This window comes from Barbatula barbatula (assembly GCF_947034865.1).
Source record: "Barbatula barbatula genome assembly, chromosome: 18".
Classification (NCBI taxonomy): Eukaryota; Metazoa; Chordata; class Actinopteri; order Cypriniformes; family Nemacheilidae; genus Barbatula; species Barbatula barbatula.
In genome coordinates this window covers 5,518,284-5,538,596 of record NC_136781.1, presented here as the reverse complement: position 1 = coordinate 5,538,596, position 20,313 = coordinate 5,518,284, and the positions used below count along the sequence as shown (strand labels likewise).

The window sequence follows — 20,313 nt, the reverse complement described above, 5'->3', positions numbered from 1 at the left end:
CCTGATACACACACCATGTCTTCGCTATAAACCCACTTAAAATTGTATCCATCAAGGTAACGCTATAATGTTTTAATACTACTTCGACCGAAAGTGGTCCAGGTTAAAATCCTTTAGCACGGTGACGAGATGAAGGGGTGGAGTGGCGCTAAGAGAGAGCGCGCGAGACGCATCGCTCTGAGTGACAGGAGAAAGAGAGAGAGGGAGAGAGAGAGCGAGCGCGAGAGAGTCTGAGCGCGCGCGACAGTCACAGCGCGCCTGACTGACTGAAGATTGAGGCGGTTAAAATACAGAGAACGGACGAATAAAACCGTTGAAAATCGCGTTTCAGAAAAGAAGAAAATAAACATTTTTCTCTATTTTAACGAGGATGCCGTTTTCCCGGACTGAGGTACGTTGGTCTACACAGTTCTTAATGTGAGCTACTTGTTACAAACGGTCAGCCGGAGACGGCTGAGGTACATTTATGTTATGGTCTGGTCACCGGCAACTCAGATTTGATAAGGTGTGTTTATGTTTTTAGTATACACTATAATCGCTGTCGATTAAGACATTTCGTCCGACTGCGTGTTCCTCTCATGTATCTGCTTTTAACAGCCTGTTTAATATGTCTCACATACGATTTAAATGCAGGCGCTTTGAATTAAGCCACCGGATTGGGAGTCTCAAGTCATTTATTTTAATGATGTGTGATTATAGCCGCGTCAATGTGTGTACTGTCAAAATGAGCTTGTTCGTTCGTATTGACTATTTAAATAATGAAAGCTATATAATCTGGTAAAGATTTGCATTTATTTTGTACTTTCAAACCTGGTGCATGGCTTGGGCTTTAGCTCTGTGACGTTAGTGCATCAGTTTTTTTGCGCTTCTATTCGCACTGTACTATAACTCACTAAAATTGTCCAAAAGCGGACAAATAAACGGGATAGCACAGCTGCCTACTGTACAGAATCTACAGTAGGAACCTAAATCATTGGGTAATAAAAGTTGCTTTTTATGGCACAGATTATAAACACGCTCTAAAAAAACTAAAAAGCACAATTGAAAATGTATCGTGGACTGCAAAGAACAGGATGATATTGTGATATTTGTCTTTTTACATACTTTTCTATTTAATTTATCTTTGTTTTCTTCGATTGTTTCTTTGTTGTTGTTTGTTGCATTAATTATGTTTCTGGAATGTTCCCCTTTTTAACGACTTGGTACATTTTTGGAACAAGAAGAGACCAACATCTGGGTAAAGAAAGACAGAGGCAAGGAGGGATTTGCAGTTTTGGGTTGAAGCTTATTTATAAAATCCAAAAGCGCTCCTCCGAAAGTCTTAAGGGAAATAATCTTGATTTCTGAAAGTGTAGTAAGTGTAGAGAGAAAGAGAGAAAATGTGTGTGCGCATGTTAACATGGTGGTAACCCTTTTATATTTGATCACATTTCCTTATTTTACATCTTTTCCCGGCACTGTTGGTGACAGCCAAGAAACAGTGGGGGTTTGTAGAGTCACCAGCATGAGTCCATAGTCAAGCCAATATACAGTGGGGCCTGTATGTTACAAACACGCTTTACACTGCATGAATCATGTACAGTAAGGCCTACATCATGCACACATGCGCATACACACACACACAGACTCCTTTTGAACACAGGCCCAGCTACCCAATGTCTAATTTGGGACTGCAACAGAGAACCAACAGCTCAACTCACACTTGTTTTCTTTAACATTTAACATTAATACTTTAATTACATACGAGCAAAATCACACACACACACATATATATACAGTATATATATCTACCACAGTCCATCTTGTGGCCACGCACATCATGTAGAATGAGACATCTGGAATTAGCACAGTACTTCAGACCCAACTCCTCTCTGTGCAGCAGATTACACAGACTGAGAATACATCAACTCTAACACAGATTAACATGGTGGTCAAATGCAGATGAGGGATGAGAGAAAGAGAAAAGAGCAGAAGGCTGAGAGCAACACAGCTCGGGAAGAGTAAATTCACAAGAGATTAAATATGGCTACTGCCAACTTTATTTGAAAGAGTAAATATGCCATTTCTACTGCAAATAGCCCCTGCTAAATTGAACATTAACATAACAACTAAAGGAAATTGCAACATTTGAATTTAATGAGCATAATACTGAAATTTTAGCATTCATTTTACTGAAATACAAATGTCATCCATCTTAAAGGGATATTTCAGAGGCAAAATAAATTTACATCATGATTTACTTACCCTTTAAAGGGGTAATTTCAAATTTTGCCTCTGAAATATCCATCTAAAGGGGTAATATGACGCGGCTAAAATGAATATTGTCGTTTGTTTTAGATGTAATACAATGTGTATACACGATATAAGGTTAAAAAATGCTGTATTCTTCACTTAACGTGCATGTTTGTTTCTTCTCTTTGCCCCGCCTCTCTAAAACGTGCAGATTTTTTACGAAGCTCATCGCTCTGAAAAGCGAGGTGTGCTATGATTGGCCAGTTAACCAGTATACTGCAAGCATGTAATGGAAATGTAACGCCTTTTGGCCTTAGTCAAATCATACCACGAACTGACGTAGATTTTTAGGGGTGTTGTTACACGAGGCGTTTCAGGCTGATATGGGTGAGCATTCGCTTTTAGATAAAATGCATCTTTTGTTCCGACACTTTAATTTTTGCAAGTTTACATGTTTAATACATGCATGGGCAAGTTATAACACACATATATGACCCCTTTAAGAAATCGAATACAAAGTTTTGGAAATTTAAATGATCTATATTTCCTAGGCCCAGACATTTGTTTTCACAGATATACTTTAAGCTGTATCTGCATACAGGGTTTTGGGAGATCAGTAGGCAGCAGCTCCAGACATTCTATAATTTACAGTATGGTCTTTGAGAGTGGCATTTGTCAGTGGAGTCACTCTGCAGTGGGGTGCATGATAAAAAATGCATAAAAGTAATTACTTATAAAAATAAACCATTACTACAGCATAAATGACTACTATGTTCAGCGTCCTTGTAAAATATAATTTAAAGACACAAGAGCACTAGGCTGATATAGGTAAACTATTGCTCATACAGATAATTTACAGTACACTGAAAAGATCCTCAGTTGCAAGACACAAACGTACTGAGATATATATAAATGAAAAAAAGACAACCATTTATGTTTGGGAATCGAAAATCAATTCCAATTTGGAAAGGCTAGTAACCGGATCGGAAACAAAAGGAATAGGAATCGTATACTTGAGATTAAAATGAATTCCTCTTATCAATTCCTGCGTGGATATTCACAGAAAAGTAAACTCGTTGCGTGATCTGCTGATATCTCAAAAAAGCACTTATGAAAATTAACAATATTTTTACTATAGTGTTTGCATTTAAAATCACAAGAACCACAAATTAACCATAATTTAATTATAGTTACACTGAAAAAAAAACACTGTAAAGAAAAGGATTAAAAAACACTGTAAAGAAAATTACCGGTACATTTTCTTTTATTAAAAATACTTTTCTGTTAATGCTAAAATTTTATTCAATGCCGTGCAAAATGTAAAATACAGGTAAAGCAACTGTAAAAAATGAATACGGAAAATTATTTCATACTAATACAGTATATTGTGCCCTATTTGTACAGATAAAATTTTTGAGTGTACAACAGTTTAACCATGATGTAGTTCAACTATGGTAATACAAATTTTAATAAATCAAAAAAAATAGTTAAATGTGTATATAGACACAAAACGGTGCTCATAAATAAATATATATATATATATATGTGTGTGTGTATATATATATATATATATATATATATATATATATATATATATATATATATATATATATACATATATATGTGTGTATATATATATATATATAGCAAACAAGTCACAGGTTGATATCTTAATGTTTTACTTTAACTGTGAAATCGAAACTGGTAATCGATAAGAATCAAAATCAATAAACAGATTTGGAATTGGAATCAACAAAATTCGACCGTATCCCAAACCTACAACCATTATATATTACAACACAGTTTACTATTTATTATTAACTTTGATTTAAGGATTTTTTTGATAAAGTCACACGAAAAGAAAAATGTGAGCGATTCCAGTTTCTGATGAGTGATATGTGCCTGCCAGACATTAAGCATATCATGATCTAACTATTGACAATAGATGCTAGAATACCATAATCTATTACCAACTATGGCAAACATCACATACAAATAATTGATAAGTCATATTCTTTATACTCTAGCACTATCCACCTTTTTCGTGATGCGCGAAATTAGCCATTATGCATTGCGTATGCGCATATGGCTGATGCTTAAGACTTCCGGTTTGCCGCTTGATCCCATTAGTTGTCTGTTTAAAAGCTAAATTGATATAAAAAGCTGTTATAATTCCTTTATGTAATTTAAAACAGCATAATGTCAAATAGCAGGGTTTCAATTATTTCACAGGGGCCGCATGGGCATGAGTTTTTTAACCTAGACCGTAAAAACCTCACCATAAGAAATTGGACAGTGACATCTACTGGGATGATGACATTAAACTCCAGCCAGCAGGCACATTTGATATATCATCTTATGAATTCAGCGCAACTATAATATTAAACTAAATAATTAACAAATCATTATGATGTCACTTAGCCCTGGATTTATGCTTCAATAGTGATGTACTATGCAATAACAATAAAGTAAATAATGAATTTAACAATATGTGGTGGTGTTTTTGAAAGGGGCAGATTGTAGTAGTCAGAGTTTAGGCCAAGCTGTCTTTAAATGTTATTTACTTTACGATCTTGTTGTGTCACAGAAAATATTAGAGAAACTTTATTTTGAACCATTAACAGAAATGTCCTCTAACATAGTAACAAATACAAAACAGAAGTGCGAAGCATCAAACAGGAAGTCACTCGCGGTAATGGCGCCCTCCATGGAGACGTCAAGAAAAAAGTGGATATTCAGAACAATCACTCATAAAGTATGGCATTAGAATGTCCGTTCAATATTCAAGTACGTCTAAAACCCAATAACACAGTGTTTGCTGATGTTTTTCAGCCAGCAGCTGCAATAATCCCACATTTGATTTTCCAGTCTCCCTAGCATTACCAAACATTTGTAATCTGGAGTTTTTATCTCAGTACTCTCAAACAAGATGGCAACTGCCTTGCAGTTGAAAATCATTGCGGCTTGCAACATAAAAATACATCCATAAAGATGATCTGACTCAGCTAAATATTATAGTTTTAATCATTTGGAGCATTAGATCTGTTTTAATAACTCTGTAATGTACTATAACCGGTATATAAGTGTTTCACATTTAAAATTACCCCTCAGTCTTTTTTAATCATGAGTAGCATGATTGAAAATGCGACAAACATATCGCACTGTTAAACATTTTCATTTTATAACAGCAGATTTAAATTCTGCAGCACAGTGGCAGAAAGTAATTGTTTACAAAACATCAGTGACCACAACCAAAGTACTTCTGGAAAACCAAAAATTTAACAAGGTTTATTTGTATAATTTTTTCTTTGAATCTAGTTATGTAATCGACTCAAACTGAATTACGTACCTGTAAATTATTGTTTGATTACATGAATGATTCTCAAATGGAGAAAGCACTGAGCTCCTAATGTCCTTTTTTATAGTCGGAAATGCAGACAGATTCGTCTTGCTGGCTAAAAAGGGTACAGCTCTCACACAACAATGAGTGTTTTTGTCTTATCCTCTGCCAGGCCAGGGTTGTCATAGACACAAGACCTACGTCAGTGCCGTTCATTAATCAATGTGGCCGTTTTGTGGTCATTGACACAAAGTAATTTTTTATTTCACTGGAATAAAACACGCTACTGTTAGACAGAGATATCTAGATGTGACTAGTCTGCCATGAAACAGTCAAGAAAAGACAGCGTTGTCTGAGAAAGTATGATAGAGGAAATTGAGTCTGGGGCAGACAGAGTTTATAGGTAAATGGGTCTCAAAGAGTTGCCTATATTGCTCTAAAAATCAATAAAATGGAGGCGATATGAACTAAGTGAATGTGGCACTGGATAATTGACATGGTCTGAAAGCTGCCTGAATAACTGTATTTTTTATTCAATGCAAAACCAGTTCCTATTTCTCACTTGTGAACTTGGCTTTGATAATGCGACTAGTTTAGAAGTTCAGCTTAATTTTAGCATGTGGCAGCTTGAGCTGAGAGGTTAATTAAGTGAATCCTGGCATACAATACCACACATCACTTGTGCGTTTTCACAAATGACGTGCACGTATGTGGCCCACACTTTGATTAAAAGCATGTACATTTAGAGCCTGCAGAATGCATTCAAATTACATAGCTTATCAAACCCATGCCTGTTAAATCGTTACAACTCATTTATGATATACACGCAGAGAGACCCATTCAAGCACAGTTCCAACTTTTTATATTTATGCTGTTACTTTATAATCAAAGTGATACTGTGTTCCTTGGAAAGAATGCACAAATGCATGCGCGCGTGCACAATTCCTTGCAGCTTGGCTCTAAATGAGCTATAAAAAACAAATGCACAGGCCTCCCATAGGACACCAAAGACAGTTCAGCTTAGCAGAGATCTCTTCAAAACATGGTTCGTTTCTCTCCCCGCTTTGTGATTGCATTTGCTGAACATGTGGGCAACTTTGTTCACTGACCTAAATGCATGAATAGTCTTTATATAAAAAGTGCAACTTTCTGTATAGCACACAGTGGGAGTTGCTTATTATGATATTTGTTTGCTCTCCCAAATGTAAAAGGCTGATAAGAGAAATGTACCCACATTAAGCCAAATTCACACAAACCAAATTATTTCTTCTAGCGCAGACGCTTGTGGAGGGCTTGTGTTTGATGTTCACAAGCACAGACTGAGGGATGGCAAGAGGTTTGATTGGTTTGTTTTGTGTGTTTGCACGCTTAAAGACAGAAAGGGAGAGCGGTGAAGTACCCAACACTTAAATTGTCTGCTTACTGCAGTGACGGCATCATTTACAGAGATACTAGGGGTATGAGTGAAAGAGAAGAAGGGAGCAAAAGGGGAAAATAGTCACGCAAGAGAGGAATATTATTTGAAGGCGAATGGGAGCTAGTTAAAATACATCAATGTGACTCCAGCAGACAGTGATTTAGGTATGTCAGAGTTCATGCATAATTCTTATAAAAGCCCATCTCATTCAGCCTCTAGGGTAATTGTTCGCTGGCACAAATATATATTTTTTTTTATTGAAACCACAAACGAGATGGAGATGGGAAAAGCAGAATAAACAAATAAAATACACAAATGAGAATAAAATAGATTACGAGACAAAATATGAAGAAGCAACATGGCTGGAGGTAGTAACAGTGACACATTTCTGTCATACATTTATAACACAGATGAGATAATCACCTCACTGGACGTAAACAATACCAGACAATATCAGTAGCTCAGCAAGCTCCACAAGTCCTTGGACATGTTGAATTTCGGCAAAGTCAGGTCATCATGTCATTCAATAGTCCAAGTAACTGTTAAAGATTCTATATTTTTATAGTATTTTATATTATATATTTTTGCCTCTAGAACATTAATTAAAAAATGAGGAAATAAATGAAACAGGACTGGTAGAATAAAATGTAGTTTAGCATTTACCTGTTCATTAGGGACATGAGCGTAAGAGTGGCAGAATTCAGGCACAAAGTGAAAAAGCATAAATTATATCAGTGGCAAAATTTTATGGTCTGTTTTTATGTAGTAGTGTTTTGCAAAAATAAGAGGCAGTTTGAACCACAGACAGACAGACAACCGACTGGAAATTATTCCTGGCTACGTCTAAATGTGTTTAATCGATGAGGTGACTGGAATCATAAACATTCAATTTGCTTCATTCAGGCAATGCTGAAAAACAAACTGAATGCAAGTGTATACTTATCATCAAACCAAAATGGTCTATTAAACCTCAGTGTCAAGCACATTCATTCTTGTCTATTAAAATGATTTTATAGGAGATGACTGCTTAGCCGCACATCTGTCTATAAAACGTGTACTGAGACTCAGTTTATATGAGCTGTATAGCGTTTGATTAGCATGTTGCAGGTGCAGTTGTACAAATCAGAAGACACTGCGAAATGGTTTCACCATGCAGTAACATTTAGCTCTATCACGATTAAGAAAAGGTAAATAAACCACACACATTCTCCATTTAGTCCTTTCTTTAATCCATTCATGTATTCCTGGAACCTCTTAAATACCTTCATGCTGTTTCATAGTTAATACATGTCACTCAAAAAGCATCACTACAAATTCAAAGAGACATCTGAATCGCACAGAGGAATATCTTGCTGTTTTTATGTTACATTAAAACCAGCAACAGAACAGTATTACATTTTATGCCCTTGTATGTCAAGATAAAATAAATGCTCTTGTGCATTCATCTCAAGCTACATCTTTTTTCCATTCATCCTAGTCACATTTATTCCTAAGAGCAGGGATGTACGTTAAGTTTTTTTCACATAGCACCGGTGCTACAGAGGCTTAAAGTTTTGCAGCACAGGTCAAATAGTTGTAGCACAGGTAAAAGAATTATTGGGTACTACAGTATTGTTTAACCTTAGTATAGTAAATATTACAGTTTACTTTAGTGTTTACTGCAGTTTATAAATTTATTACAAGAAAAAAATATTTTGGCTGGTCGTTGCAAAGATGCTTGAGGGTCAAGTGTGTGTTTGACGGTGGTTTCAGTCATACAGTGAAATACTAGTAAAATAAACTCAGAACAGCTCTATGGATGAAATTAATGTGTTCAGGTCCTCGTATTGTGAGATACAGACAAAGCCACGACTGTCACGCTTGTAACATGTTAAAGTGTGCACCTCATTCACTCGTACACACTCAGTACAAGGAGATGACATATTCAAATAGGCCTGGTAGAATTTCGCTTAAGCGATTCCTTCCACGTTTTCCACATCGCGCAGATCATGGCACTAGAACAATTTACTCAATGCAGCCGGAAAACAAGTTTTAATCGCAAAATATAAATATAAACGAAAATAAATAGTGGTGCGCTATTATTTAACCTCAAACACAAACAAGCACAACGACAAAGGCACTTTACACAAACAAGCGGCTCTGTCTACTGCACGTTTAAAACTGTATTGCATGCGTGCTACACTATTACATTTATTCTTAGCACAGACATATATGTCGCACTGAACAGGTTTTGTATCACATACATTGAAGGAATCTTAGTAACCTCAATGCAATAGGCCTCTCTATTCCCAAGCACCTTTAGTGCATCTTTATCACATTCACAAGCCACTGGCTTTGTTCAGTGCACCAACACTGAATATAATAAGCACATAAATCAGTATAGGCATTTATGCATTAATGGTTCACAGATTACAGTAAATGCACTGGTGAACATCCAAGAGGATAGAAGCCAAAATATAGAGAGCACATAGAAACAAGAGAAATAAGCTCATGGGAAAATATAGAGAAACATGATGTTTTCCTGCTTTCCTCATCCATGCATCCCTGTCACACTTTCCCCTTATCCCCGCTTCTTCTCTTTGCTCCTGCTTGTTCATACTAAAAGGCTGCAGTGTGTGGGTGTGTGTTGAGAGGCCGGTCACATCCCTGCGTCTCTTGCCATTTTCGCTCCCGTTGCTGAATTACCCCTGATTACCTTTAGCTAATTATCATCAGATCTTAGAGAGTGAAACACACACACATTACTATTCAGCACGACATAGACACTGACGGTAGAAGATCTGAGACATCACTGGACCGTGATCTGTACCTTTATAGGCACATCTCATCAAGGTGTTTGTACTTCTATGTCAAAACATCTATGTGTAGCAATTATATATTTTTTTGTTGCGTTTCTGAATAGTACGTAATTACGAGTAGACTGTGCAATGAATTAGACTGCTTCCCGAAAAGAAGCTTTGAAGCATCATTAGCGCAAGACGGGTCTGTCGTTTCGTGAACACAGCAACCGTTGAACATTCATAGACTATTCTAGAAGACTCACACTCCTTGAATGCACAGTTACACTGATGAAACTATTTTGAAATAGAACTGGACTGCAGACTATCAGTACCACATTGTAGCCTGCAGGCCTTGAGCACTAGTTTCACAGGCATGTGCTGATATGGGAGCTGAAAAATATCCTGACACACAAGTTTGCCCCGCGGCCAATGCTCTGCTATTACGACGCCTAGCTTTGTAGCCCTAATGTAAGTATCATGTACGTGCGCGCAGTTCAGTAAAACACCACAATTCTCGAGGGTTCAGTAACAATCATGTCATATTAACCGAAGTTACCGCTCTTATGTGCAAGCCATCAGACAGTTACAAAAAGCTCCACATTTATTTATATTGTTAGCCAGCCAATACAACAACACTATTCATCAATGCCTGTCGTGAATTAATAATGAACTGGATTTGCTAGGAAATAATTATTTCATGATGTACTTGAGTAATATTTTATGACAAAGCTGTATGAGGGACGAGATAGACCATTAAGATTTTATGCTCCTTCATGATCCTAAGACAAAAGCTCAGCGAGAGTGGGTTTATGTGTCCGTCTTTATATCAGTGCTGTGAATTCATGTTATTGTGGATTTAAACCCTACTTGGCCTGACAGTCATTTCTGCCTCCAAATTTGATTCCAATTGGTTCATCAATCTTCCTTCTTTCTTCCACTCCTCCATCTGCCTCTCTCTCTCTTTTCCATTCTCTCTCCCTCGCTCAGCAAATGAGAATTTGAAAAGCAGAGATGGGTAGGTTACGTGCACAGGATGGTAAAATGTTCGACACAGGCTCACACACGCATATGCATACGCACACACATACAACATGTTTACACTTAGATATATATGCAGGGACATGCGTGTGGGGCACTGATGCGCACACAGAGCGACAGATGTGTCACCCAGTTGCCATTTTAATATGGAGGCATCTGTACCATCAGCAATATTAACAAACCGGGAGCAGTGGATTTGCACTGTACCTCACTCCTGGCAAACATTATTACTGTCTGTTTTCAGCATTTACTCAAGCAAGCTTGGTAGTGATGGGGGTCAGTGTGAGCATGCCAGAAGCACAGATATAACCGCTTATCATCTTCCATCATAATCTCTTCCCTAATGTGAATGTCCCATTACACCACTCAAGAGAGAAGGCAGGGTGAGAAAGGTGACCAGTGAAGGGCAACGGGTCGTGCGGTTTTTGGTTTTTATACTGACCAGACATTTAATGCATCTGTCTAAATAGCCGTTTTGTTTTTTATTATCTGCAAGTATTGATTTGCAGAAATTCCCCTACATGTCCATTGATTTTAATTAGCCTTCTTTGTCCTTATTACTCCTCCTCTGCTCGATTCCCTTTACATTAGCCGTGCGCCTTGGAAATGCTCCCCGTCTCCTCACACACATGCTACTATGACTCTCTGCTGATCCATCTTCACCAGGCTGCTGCATCCACATAGTGCATTAAATTTCTGCAATAATGTTTTTGATCACTCCCAATATCTGACTGGACTGTGAAAAAGCAATTAGACTGGGAGTCAGTGGGACCCAGAGGAGACTTTCAACTTCACAAACACAAATCAACCATGTCAGGCATGGGAATTTAAACAGATTCAGCGCACTATGATACAAAGAGAGTTAACAGTTGCTGGTAAACATAAACAACAAATACTCAATAGGAAATTGTAAACATATAAAAATATACTGAACACAATTTCAAATTCACCCAAAAATCAAGTATACGTTTGCATAAAAAGATTATTGGTCTGTCTAAAAAAACTAATACAATACAGCGGAATGAACGGAGGTGGATGCCATCATTTGTTGCTCTTTCTCAGTCTTGTCAACGTGACCCACTTTGCAACAATCTGTGTGTGCAAGCCTTCATTTTTGTTTGGGCTAAGGCTTGAAGCAGTCAGTAAAAGAGATTTTCCACTTAATTCTGCACACTGAACTTTCGACTTCACCATTTTCAGAGCTGACATTCTTTGAAATACAGTTCTCTTTAGGTCGGTCCAAGTTTAAAGAGTAATGACACACTGAATATAAAAGTATTTTTTCCTGGCCATGACTCCTATTCACTAAAAATGTTACCTTGGTTTTCTTCACAGGTGACATGGTCTCAAAGATGAGGGGGAAAAGCATTCCTGTGTTCTGCCGATCGAGAAAACACAATCAACATGATGTCAACTCTGATAGACACACTACAGCTTGAATACACATCATCAGCTCGGATATACTGTAGATTTAAGGGAGCGGTGCTGGTTGCCTTTGTTGACTGAGACTGGAAAGATTCCCAAGGTTCTTCTGGCAGATGTAATGCTTGTTTCAGTGCCTACAACTCATGGGAATCTTACCATAAAAAGCTGCAATTTCTATCGGTTACTAACACCAAAGGACATAGAATTTTCCAGAATCAGGAGAGCAAGTGAAACGTATCAAAATCAGACTGCTCACACCTACACAACAAGGCGAAGGACAATGTGGTATACTCACTAGATGGTAAGAACAGTTATTAAGTTATGTTGTAAAACAAACCAAACCAAAACAAAATTGCTTGGTGTATTTTGCAGTGCTTCAATAACAGAAGTCCCCTTCTACTATGATGCTGTTTGCCTCTGTCTTAATAAAAAAATAAGAGATAGAGTTTTGTGCCGACAGATGAAAGTGGATGGTGCAGCTGAAATTCAACTTCTGAACTGAAGTACACACCAAAACACAGAAAAGAATGGAAATAAAGCCTTAAGGAGGATAAAAGCAGATTTAGGCTGAATGAAAATTCAGGATTTATACAGAAGGATCAGCAGGATATAGAGGAAAATAAAAAAAATAGTACGATTAAAGAAGAGTATAAGAACAGATTATGAGAGATTACAGACGCACAGTGGGTGGTTATGGAGATGACCAGGATGAAAACATCCTTCGGTGCTGAGAAGCATTTGAGTGAAAGAGCCAGTGAGATGGAAATAGACCAGAGCTGTAGAACCGAGAAAATGTAATGCTATCCTGTCTACATACAAATTTTTGTCATTCAAACTATGCTGCAAGTTAGAGACAGACAGCGTCTCACTCCCAGTCTGCCTTCTAAAAGCAAACCTGCGTACAAGTTGTTTTACACAACACATCCTTTCCTTTCATAAATATTACTTTCTACAGTCCCACACACATACCAAATAAAATGCACATTCACATAACACACACACACACTGCTGTCAGCTAAATGGATTATGATGAAAAGAAATGGCCGTTGCATAAAGGAACATTATATTAGATATTCAAAAGAGTGGCTTTTTGCCATTTTCATTTTTTCTCTCTCCTTTGTGAGAATACACTGGCAGGCCTGAGAGATAGCTGATTTTTTCTAAATATATCAAAATGTATACACACTGGGAGAGCCATTAAATATGACATTTAAATTGCTCCCATTTTCAACTTACCTCATTTAAAAAGACAGCCAGATAAGGAGAAAGTCAAAGTGGCAACAATGATATCAGATTTTTAAAAACACAAAAAATGTATTACATTGGTTTTGCACATCGTTTTTGATATAATGTTGCCTGTTGTCGAAGCATAAAAAGACACAAGCGAATAATTTCATTAAGAATAAAAACAAATTTAGAAATTGAGCCATATCAATCAGATTTGCATAAGCACAAGCTTTCTGTTTAAGGGTTTGTTTTGCATGTAGTCGCTGCCTAAGGTAAAAACGTTTGTAACCAAGGGGCAGGCAATGAACTCCCATCTGGCCTGGCCTGCAACACAAACAACCTTGAGTCCAATCCCATGGGATGACAGACAGCACAAAAAAAAGAAAGGGCCCCAGCAGAGAGATACGCATATACACCCATCATACACAAACACTTGCAAAGCAAAACGAGGCATTGGTTTAGTGAGATAGTGTTGTAATTGTACACTAATTTTATAACACAAAGAATGATGATATAATATTTCCCTTTCCGTAAAAAAGGGTATTTTAGGAAATGCGAAATGACACATTGTAAAAATAAGATTATATTTGACAAGCTATTTAAAAATCAGATGGTGAATGCATTCATTTCCTCTTTGGTACACTTAAAACCTGAGACAGATTCTCAGCTAAAATACAATTAAAATATTCATTTTCTTCCTTCCACTATTTTACATTGATAAAAGTCACTGAGAATACATAAACACACAATTCTATAGGCTTTCTAGTCAATGACTGGTTAAACATTGAAATCTCTGTTGGGCATTTCATGTAGTTTTTCTGAATAATTCATGCTATTTTGAAAACAATAACAAGCTAGAAACAGCATCCATTATGCATGTCAATTTGTTGTAAATGTCTGTGCTTTTCATCAAAATCTCAATTGCAAATCAGACAGAAAATGAGAGCTCCAGCTCACCCTTCTGTGAACCCTTTTAAAACCTGGGCTAAAATTAAACCAGTGATTTATTCAAACTCTTTTCCCTGAATCACATGAATTCTAACATGACTTAATGTCAATCCAGAAATAAATCTGTAATTGTTTCTTAAATGTCAGTCATATTTAATATATTCAGAGAGACCACCTCACACCTGCAGTTTTCAATGTTTAATGCAGCAATGTAATAGTTACATTTACCTCTTTATCTTTTCTACACACCTATTGAAGACACACCTTTTCTACACACCTATTAACCTCCATCCATTTGCCTTTATTTTCAGGCCTTTTATATTCTAGTGTCTCAGCCTAATGCACCCTGTGTTTACAGTAAGCCATTCAGTCTGACTTTCTTGATTCTGAATTAACTTACAAATGTCTCAGATTACCTATAACTTCTGATATTGTCAAATTTAAGCAGTATACAATATTACAGCACATCATGACCCTAAACCAATTTACTTACGTCTCTTATCCAAAATCTCTCATACGCTTTTTTTATTTGTTTCCACAGAGCTTGTGACTGGAAGCAAAAAGGACAAGAAAAGACCTGTGTTCCCCCATTACTGTATTTTTTGAAAATTCATTTAAATTGACTGCCTGGAACGCCAGAATGGCCACAGAGAGCCTTATTGAACTTCGCGATTGGTTGTTCCTACTTCTCCTGTGTCTGACTTTATTGGTGGAAGTCCTTGAGTTTGCCGCAGCAACGGCGGCTGCCGCCGAGGCAGCTCTCGGAGAGGCTGAGCTTCAGGGGGAAGTGCAATGTCCCTCCGCCTGCAGGTGTGATGATGGCTTCATTTACTGCAATGACCGAGGCTTGAGTATCATCCCCCCATTACCATTAACTGCAGCTGTGCTCTATTTGCAAAACAACCGAATAGACAACGCTGGGCTACCAACATCTTTAGAGCGACGACTGACCGTCAGAGTAGTCTACCTTTATGATAATGAACTTGACGATTTTCCAACACATCTGCCTCCATCGTTACGGGAACTCCACCTACAGGACAACAACATACGAACTTTACCTCGCTCTGCTCTTGCACGTCTCCCCTTGCTGGAGAAGCTTCACATGGACGACAATTCAGTTTCCACCGTAAGCATAGAAGACAAAGCATTCGCCAACAATCCAAGGCTGCGACTTCTTTTCTTGTCACGTAATCACCTCTCTAGTATACCATCGGGGCTGCCAGCATCACTTGAGGAACTAAGGCTGGATGACAATCGAATTTCAACTATCCCAACGCATGCATTTCGAGGACTCTCCTCTCTAAGACGTCTTTTCCTTGATGGAAATCTGTTGGCAAATCAACGAATTGCAGATGACACGTTCTCACGGCTGTCCAACCTAACTGAGCTCTCTCTGGTTCGTAACTCACTTCAGGCCCCGCCCTTAAACCTTCCGAGCATGCATCTTCTTCGTCTCTATCTACAAGACAACGCCATAGCCCACATGCCACGAGGTGCCCTGGATGGCATGCGAAGACTACAGAAACTGGATATATCAGGCAACAATTTAACAACTCTTCCAAAAGGTTTGTTCAAAGACCTGGACAGCCTTTCGCAGTTACTTGTTCGAGGGAACCCTTGGTACTGTGGCTGTAACCTCCGTTGGCTTTATGACTGGTTGTATGAGCGAGGTACGTCAGTGACTGTGAGAGGTTTAACCTGTCATGGACCAGAGAGAGTAAGAGGCATGGCACTACGGGACCTTAGCAGTCATTTGGACGAATGTGAGATCAGCGCAGACAACGCTGGAGGGATGGTTGGAAATGATGCAGCAAAAAAAGACACAGGCAGTTTTCCAACACAAGCACCAGCAACGACAACGCTCCCACTTCCCCAAGGGTCTCTTTTCACCCTCAGGTCCAGACGGCCGGGACACAAGTATTCTGATATGGGACAGGATAGTCTTGGCGGAAGTGGCTCAGTGGCTAAATCATTATTAATAAGTGTGAAACCTCTCACACCAGAGACAGTGCACGTTACCTGGCAGGCTGCACACGTTGTTCCCTCCTTCAGGCTTTCCTGGCTGCGACTAGGCAACAGTCCTGCGATGGGGTCAATCACAGAGACCCTTGTGCCAGGGGATCGACGGGAGTATTTACTCACGCAATTGCATCCCCAATCAACTTATATCGTTTGCTTGGTGCCTCTTTCTGCAAACGAAGGTAAAAGAACCCCCTTCACAGCAGCAGGAGGCCTAAACACAAACTCAGAACACGAGCATCCGGCTTGTGCCAAAACAGAAACAGATCCACTGGAACAGCCTATTTCCGACCAGGAAAGCGAACGAGGAGCTGACCAATTATCAGCTTTACCGCTTGCTGGGATTATAGGAGGTGCAACAGCATTGGTCTCTTTGTTCTTAATTTTTGGCATCTTCTGTTGGTATGGACACCGCGCAGGGTACCTTGCGCCAGGTGACCATTCCATATATGGAAGGGACGTTGTGGCATCGCGAGGTGCCGGCAAACATTACGATGACTATGTAGAATCTGGAACTATAAAAGACACTTCAATATTGGAGATCAGGGCACATGGTTTTCAAATGACACCGATGTCTGCCCAACAGCCTTTGCAGCCCAAGGCAAAAGTTGAGGATATGACATACATCCATACAATTTTTCCCTCTAATAATACAACTCTTTATAGGAGCACTCTCAACCACACTGGAAATCCAGGTTATGGAACAAACAGAGGGTATAGAGAAGGGGGAATACCAGACATAGATTACTCATACACGTGATAGCCTTTTTATAACCCCCTGCCTATTGTGTTCCTGTCTTCGGGTAATGCAGTTTGGTGAGGGTTCGTTTTCCCTAGGTTCCAAAGTAGGGGTGTGCCGATTTTGTGGGGACTTTCTTTACCTATCACACTCATAATGTTATTACTGTATAGTGGAATTTAAGTAGTTTGTTTTTTATCTAAATACCTATAGTTAACATAGCATAGTTATTAATTATACCATTGAAGGATTGGTGTAACAATACAATCTGGATTTAGTCACTTTAATTGTAAAATGTATGCCACAGAATAAACATCAGCAAAAATCATTCCAGATAAAAGGATCTAATTTAAAATTTTAAAGAAAAAATAAAACGCCAGTCTACAAAAAGTCTCATAATTAATTTTTAAATGCAGTATATGGATGGAATCATACTACAGACACAAAAAATTCATTGCACAAAACGCTAACATGGTTGACCTTAAAAAGGGTTGAGAAAAAGACACCTGTGAAGTCATCTTATTGTGAATGAAGCAGGTTTTCATTCGGCACACCCCTATTCCAAAGTACCCTTTTGTGCCTCCTTCACTCTTTTTTCAAAACCTTGTTCAAGGGTGAGACCCGTAAACATCTATAATAGTCAGAAAGTGCCAGGGATACAAGTCTTGGTGTTGAAGTTAACCAATATTCTTCTGATAATTGAAGCTGTTCATGCATCTTGGTACCAATTATTATGAGTTTCCTAAAACTAGCTCATATAAGGGGTGGCATGGCGATGAGATTTGGGACCTGGTCAACATAGGTATAGTTTTACTATGTGAATTGTATCGTGTATATATGCACTGGGGAAATCTCATGCCTTTCCGTTATTAGGGATACTGACGGTAAGAAGTCTTTTCTGAAGGGTGTTATTCAAATTCAACATTTCAGTTCAGTCTCCTCGTTTTTTGAGCTTTCCCTTTATTCTCTCTATTTCTTTTGCACGCAGCACGAGGACTTTGTTCCTGACCCAGGGAGCTGACAGTGGTGATAATGGTTTTGACAATGAAAGGCCTCAAATTGCTACTGGGTTTCTTTTCTTTTAATGAGAGTGAGAAAAGTGGGGGAGACAAAAGTAAGAGTAGGAGATGAAGGCAGAGAGAAAGGTTTCATGTTCATAAAAGAATAACTTTGAAAATCTTGTCTGTAAAAAAAACATATTCCATTCATCACATGGAGGAGGTATCAAAAACAACCAAACAATTTACAAAGCTATGTAGGTTCACCCCAACAACAGACAACCGCATTTAAATGATGATGTTTCCAGCAAGCAAGTTACGACCAAAAATATATATTGCGTCATTACACAAAATAGAAAGCCGGACTTAAAGACAATCATAAGGGGGAACATCTAAATGATGAAACAATCCAAACCGACAGGCCAACATAGATAACAGTCCATTTAGCACTGAAGAAAAGCAGGGTAAAGGTGAAGGGTTTAAAACAGAACACATCACAGTCTTTTGGGGAATATCATGAGCACCGGATTCATCAAAGTAGGTCACAAACGGTCACATTACACATATATGTGTCAGCTCATTACAATGTTTGTGTGTGAAGCACTGCACGTGTCTATACCCCTGAGGTGCAGGAAAACAGAAATCAGGGATTAATAAAAATTGAACACTGTGAACCTCTGCATTTTATGCGTGGCCCATAAAGGGAGAGAGAGAACAAAGGTCTTTAACCGATTAAAGACAATCCACTTTTTTCATCACGCCCTGACTCTGTGACGCATTAGCCTGGAGAGTTGAAAAGTAGGAACGCTGAAAGAATATCTGTACCGGATCTGAGATTTTCCAGCCTTTTCTGATGCATTTTAAAAGTGAACTATTCAAAGAAATAGTACATGTAAATTACTTCTTTCTCTGGTTCTAGATATGGAATACCATCATGATGGATAGTAAATAAAGCTTGTTATCTTTTTCATTGATATATGTACGATTAAAAGTTGTGATGAAACGCATTATTGATGTGTACCTAGTTAATGAAATGAGATGTGGAATATATAATATATAATCTGAGATTAATGTCAAATCTCTTTATCAGGTTATAAAGACATTATGAACTTGCATTTATGGATTTGGCAGATGCTCTAAAGCGATTTACAGTGAATTCCAGTGTGTTCCCTGGGACTCAAACCCACAGCCTATGCGCTTATAACGCAATGTCCTGCCAACTGAGCTACGAAATAACGATTCATAGAAAATGTAAACGGTTGCATTGTATATGACACACACAACTGTTGGTAGAGTGAATTAAGAATGTGTTTGTGTTTGTTCAAGAGCAGACAAGTCTCCAGTCTTGAGAGATGTGCTAATGCCTGTGTAAGCAATGCAGAGATCAATATAATGAGAGGGTAAAGCATAGACTACCCAAGAAAAATAATGGTTTTAACACAAGCCAATTGCCAAAGAAGGACATGGTGTGCCGTTCTGCAAAGATATTTGCACTCTCCCATTCCATTTCTCAAAGGATTGTAATTCTAGATAATTTGAAAAAGCTTTTTTCACATCCGTTTACAATTCACAGCAACTTTTTACTCATTAATAAGTGTACGACTGGTGTTAAACACTGAAGACAGTTGCAGACACCAACATATGGTGGAAGTCATAGATGTGTCATCCATAAGTATTTTCCTTGAAACGTGCAGTAAAACATGCACGACTTTCAGCTACATTAGGGACAAAAATATTCTCGCAATGCAGGAAAACTTGACATTTGCTACACTGCGTACATCCCAAATGTCTCTGCTATTCAAACTCCTTAATGAACATCACAAATGGGGTCTTAATGTACTAAGGCAGGAAGGTTTGTGTAAGGATAGAAAATATCATTAACTCAGAATAAAAAAAACTAATGAAATGGAAAGTCCTCGTGATGGTACTACCAGTACGTACTGTATGTGGGTGGACAGGAGTGACCCTGATCGTAGTGCAGTCCCTAAAATTACTAGCTAAAAGGCCAATTTCACAAAACCCAACAATTTACTCATAATTTGTATAAATCAAACTCCCAAGAAGCTACACCTAAGGGCTTCGCATTGGCTCTTGTGTGGTACCATGTGAAACCAAACCGAGAACTACAATTACGGCGAACAATTGCACCT

General features: G+C 38.2%; 2 protein-coding genes across 3 annotated transcripts in view; one reads left to right on the top strand and one right to left on the bottom strand.

Moving 5' to 3' along the window:
• Nucleotides 1-20,313, bottom strand: part of macrod1 (mono-ADP ribosylhydrolase 1) — a gene marked incomplete at its 5' end in the record, with an annotated part of 55,492 nt that overhangs the window by 26,055 nt on the left and 9,124 nt on the right. The gene's annotated exons all lie outside the window — the stretch shown is intronic.
• flrt1b (fibronectin leucine rich transmembrane protein 1b) lies at nt 180-19,166 on the top strand. Its single transcript, XM_079480305.1, has 3 exons — nt 180-391; nt 12,143-12,533; nt 14,949-19,166. The coding sequence occupies exon 3, from the start codon at nt 15,048-15,050 to the stop codon at nt 17,184-17,186; it is 2,139 nt and encodes a 712-aa protein (XP_079336431.1). The 5' UTR covers nt 180-391; nt 12,143-12,533; nt 14,949-15,047; the 3' UTR covers nt 17,187-19,166.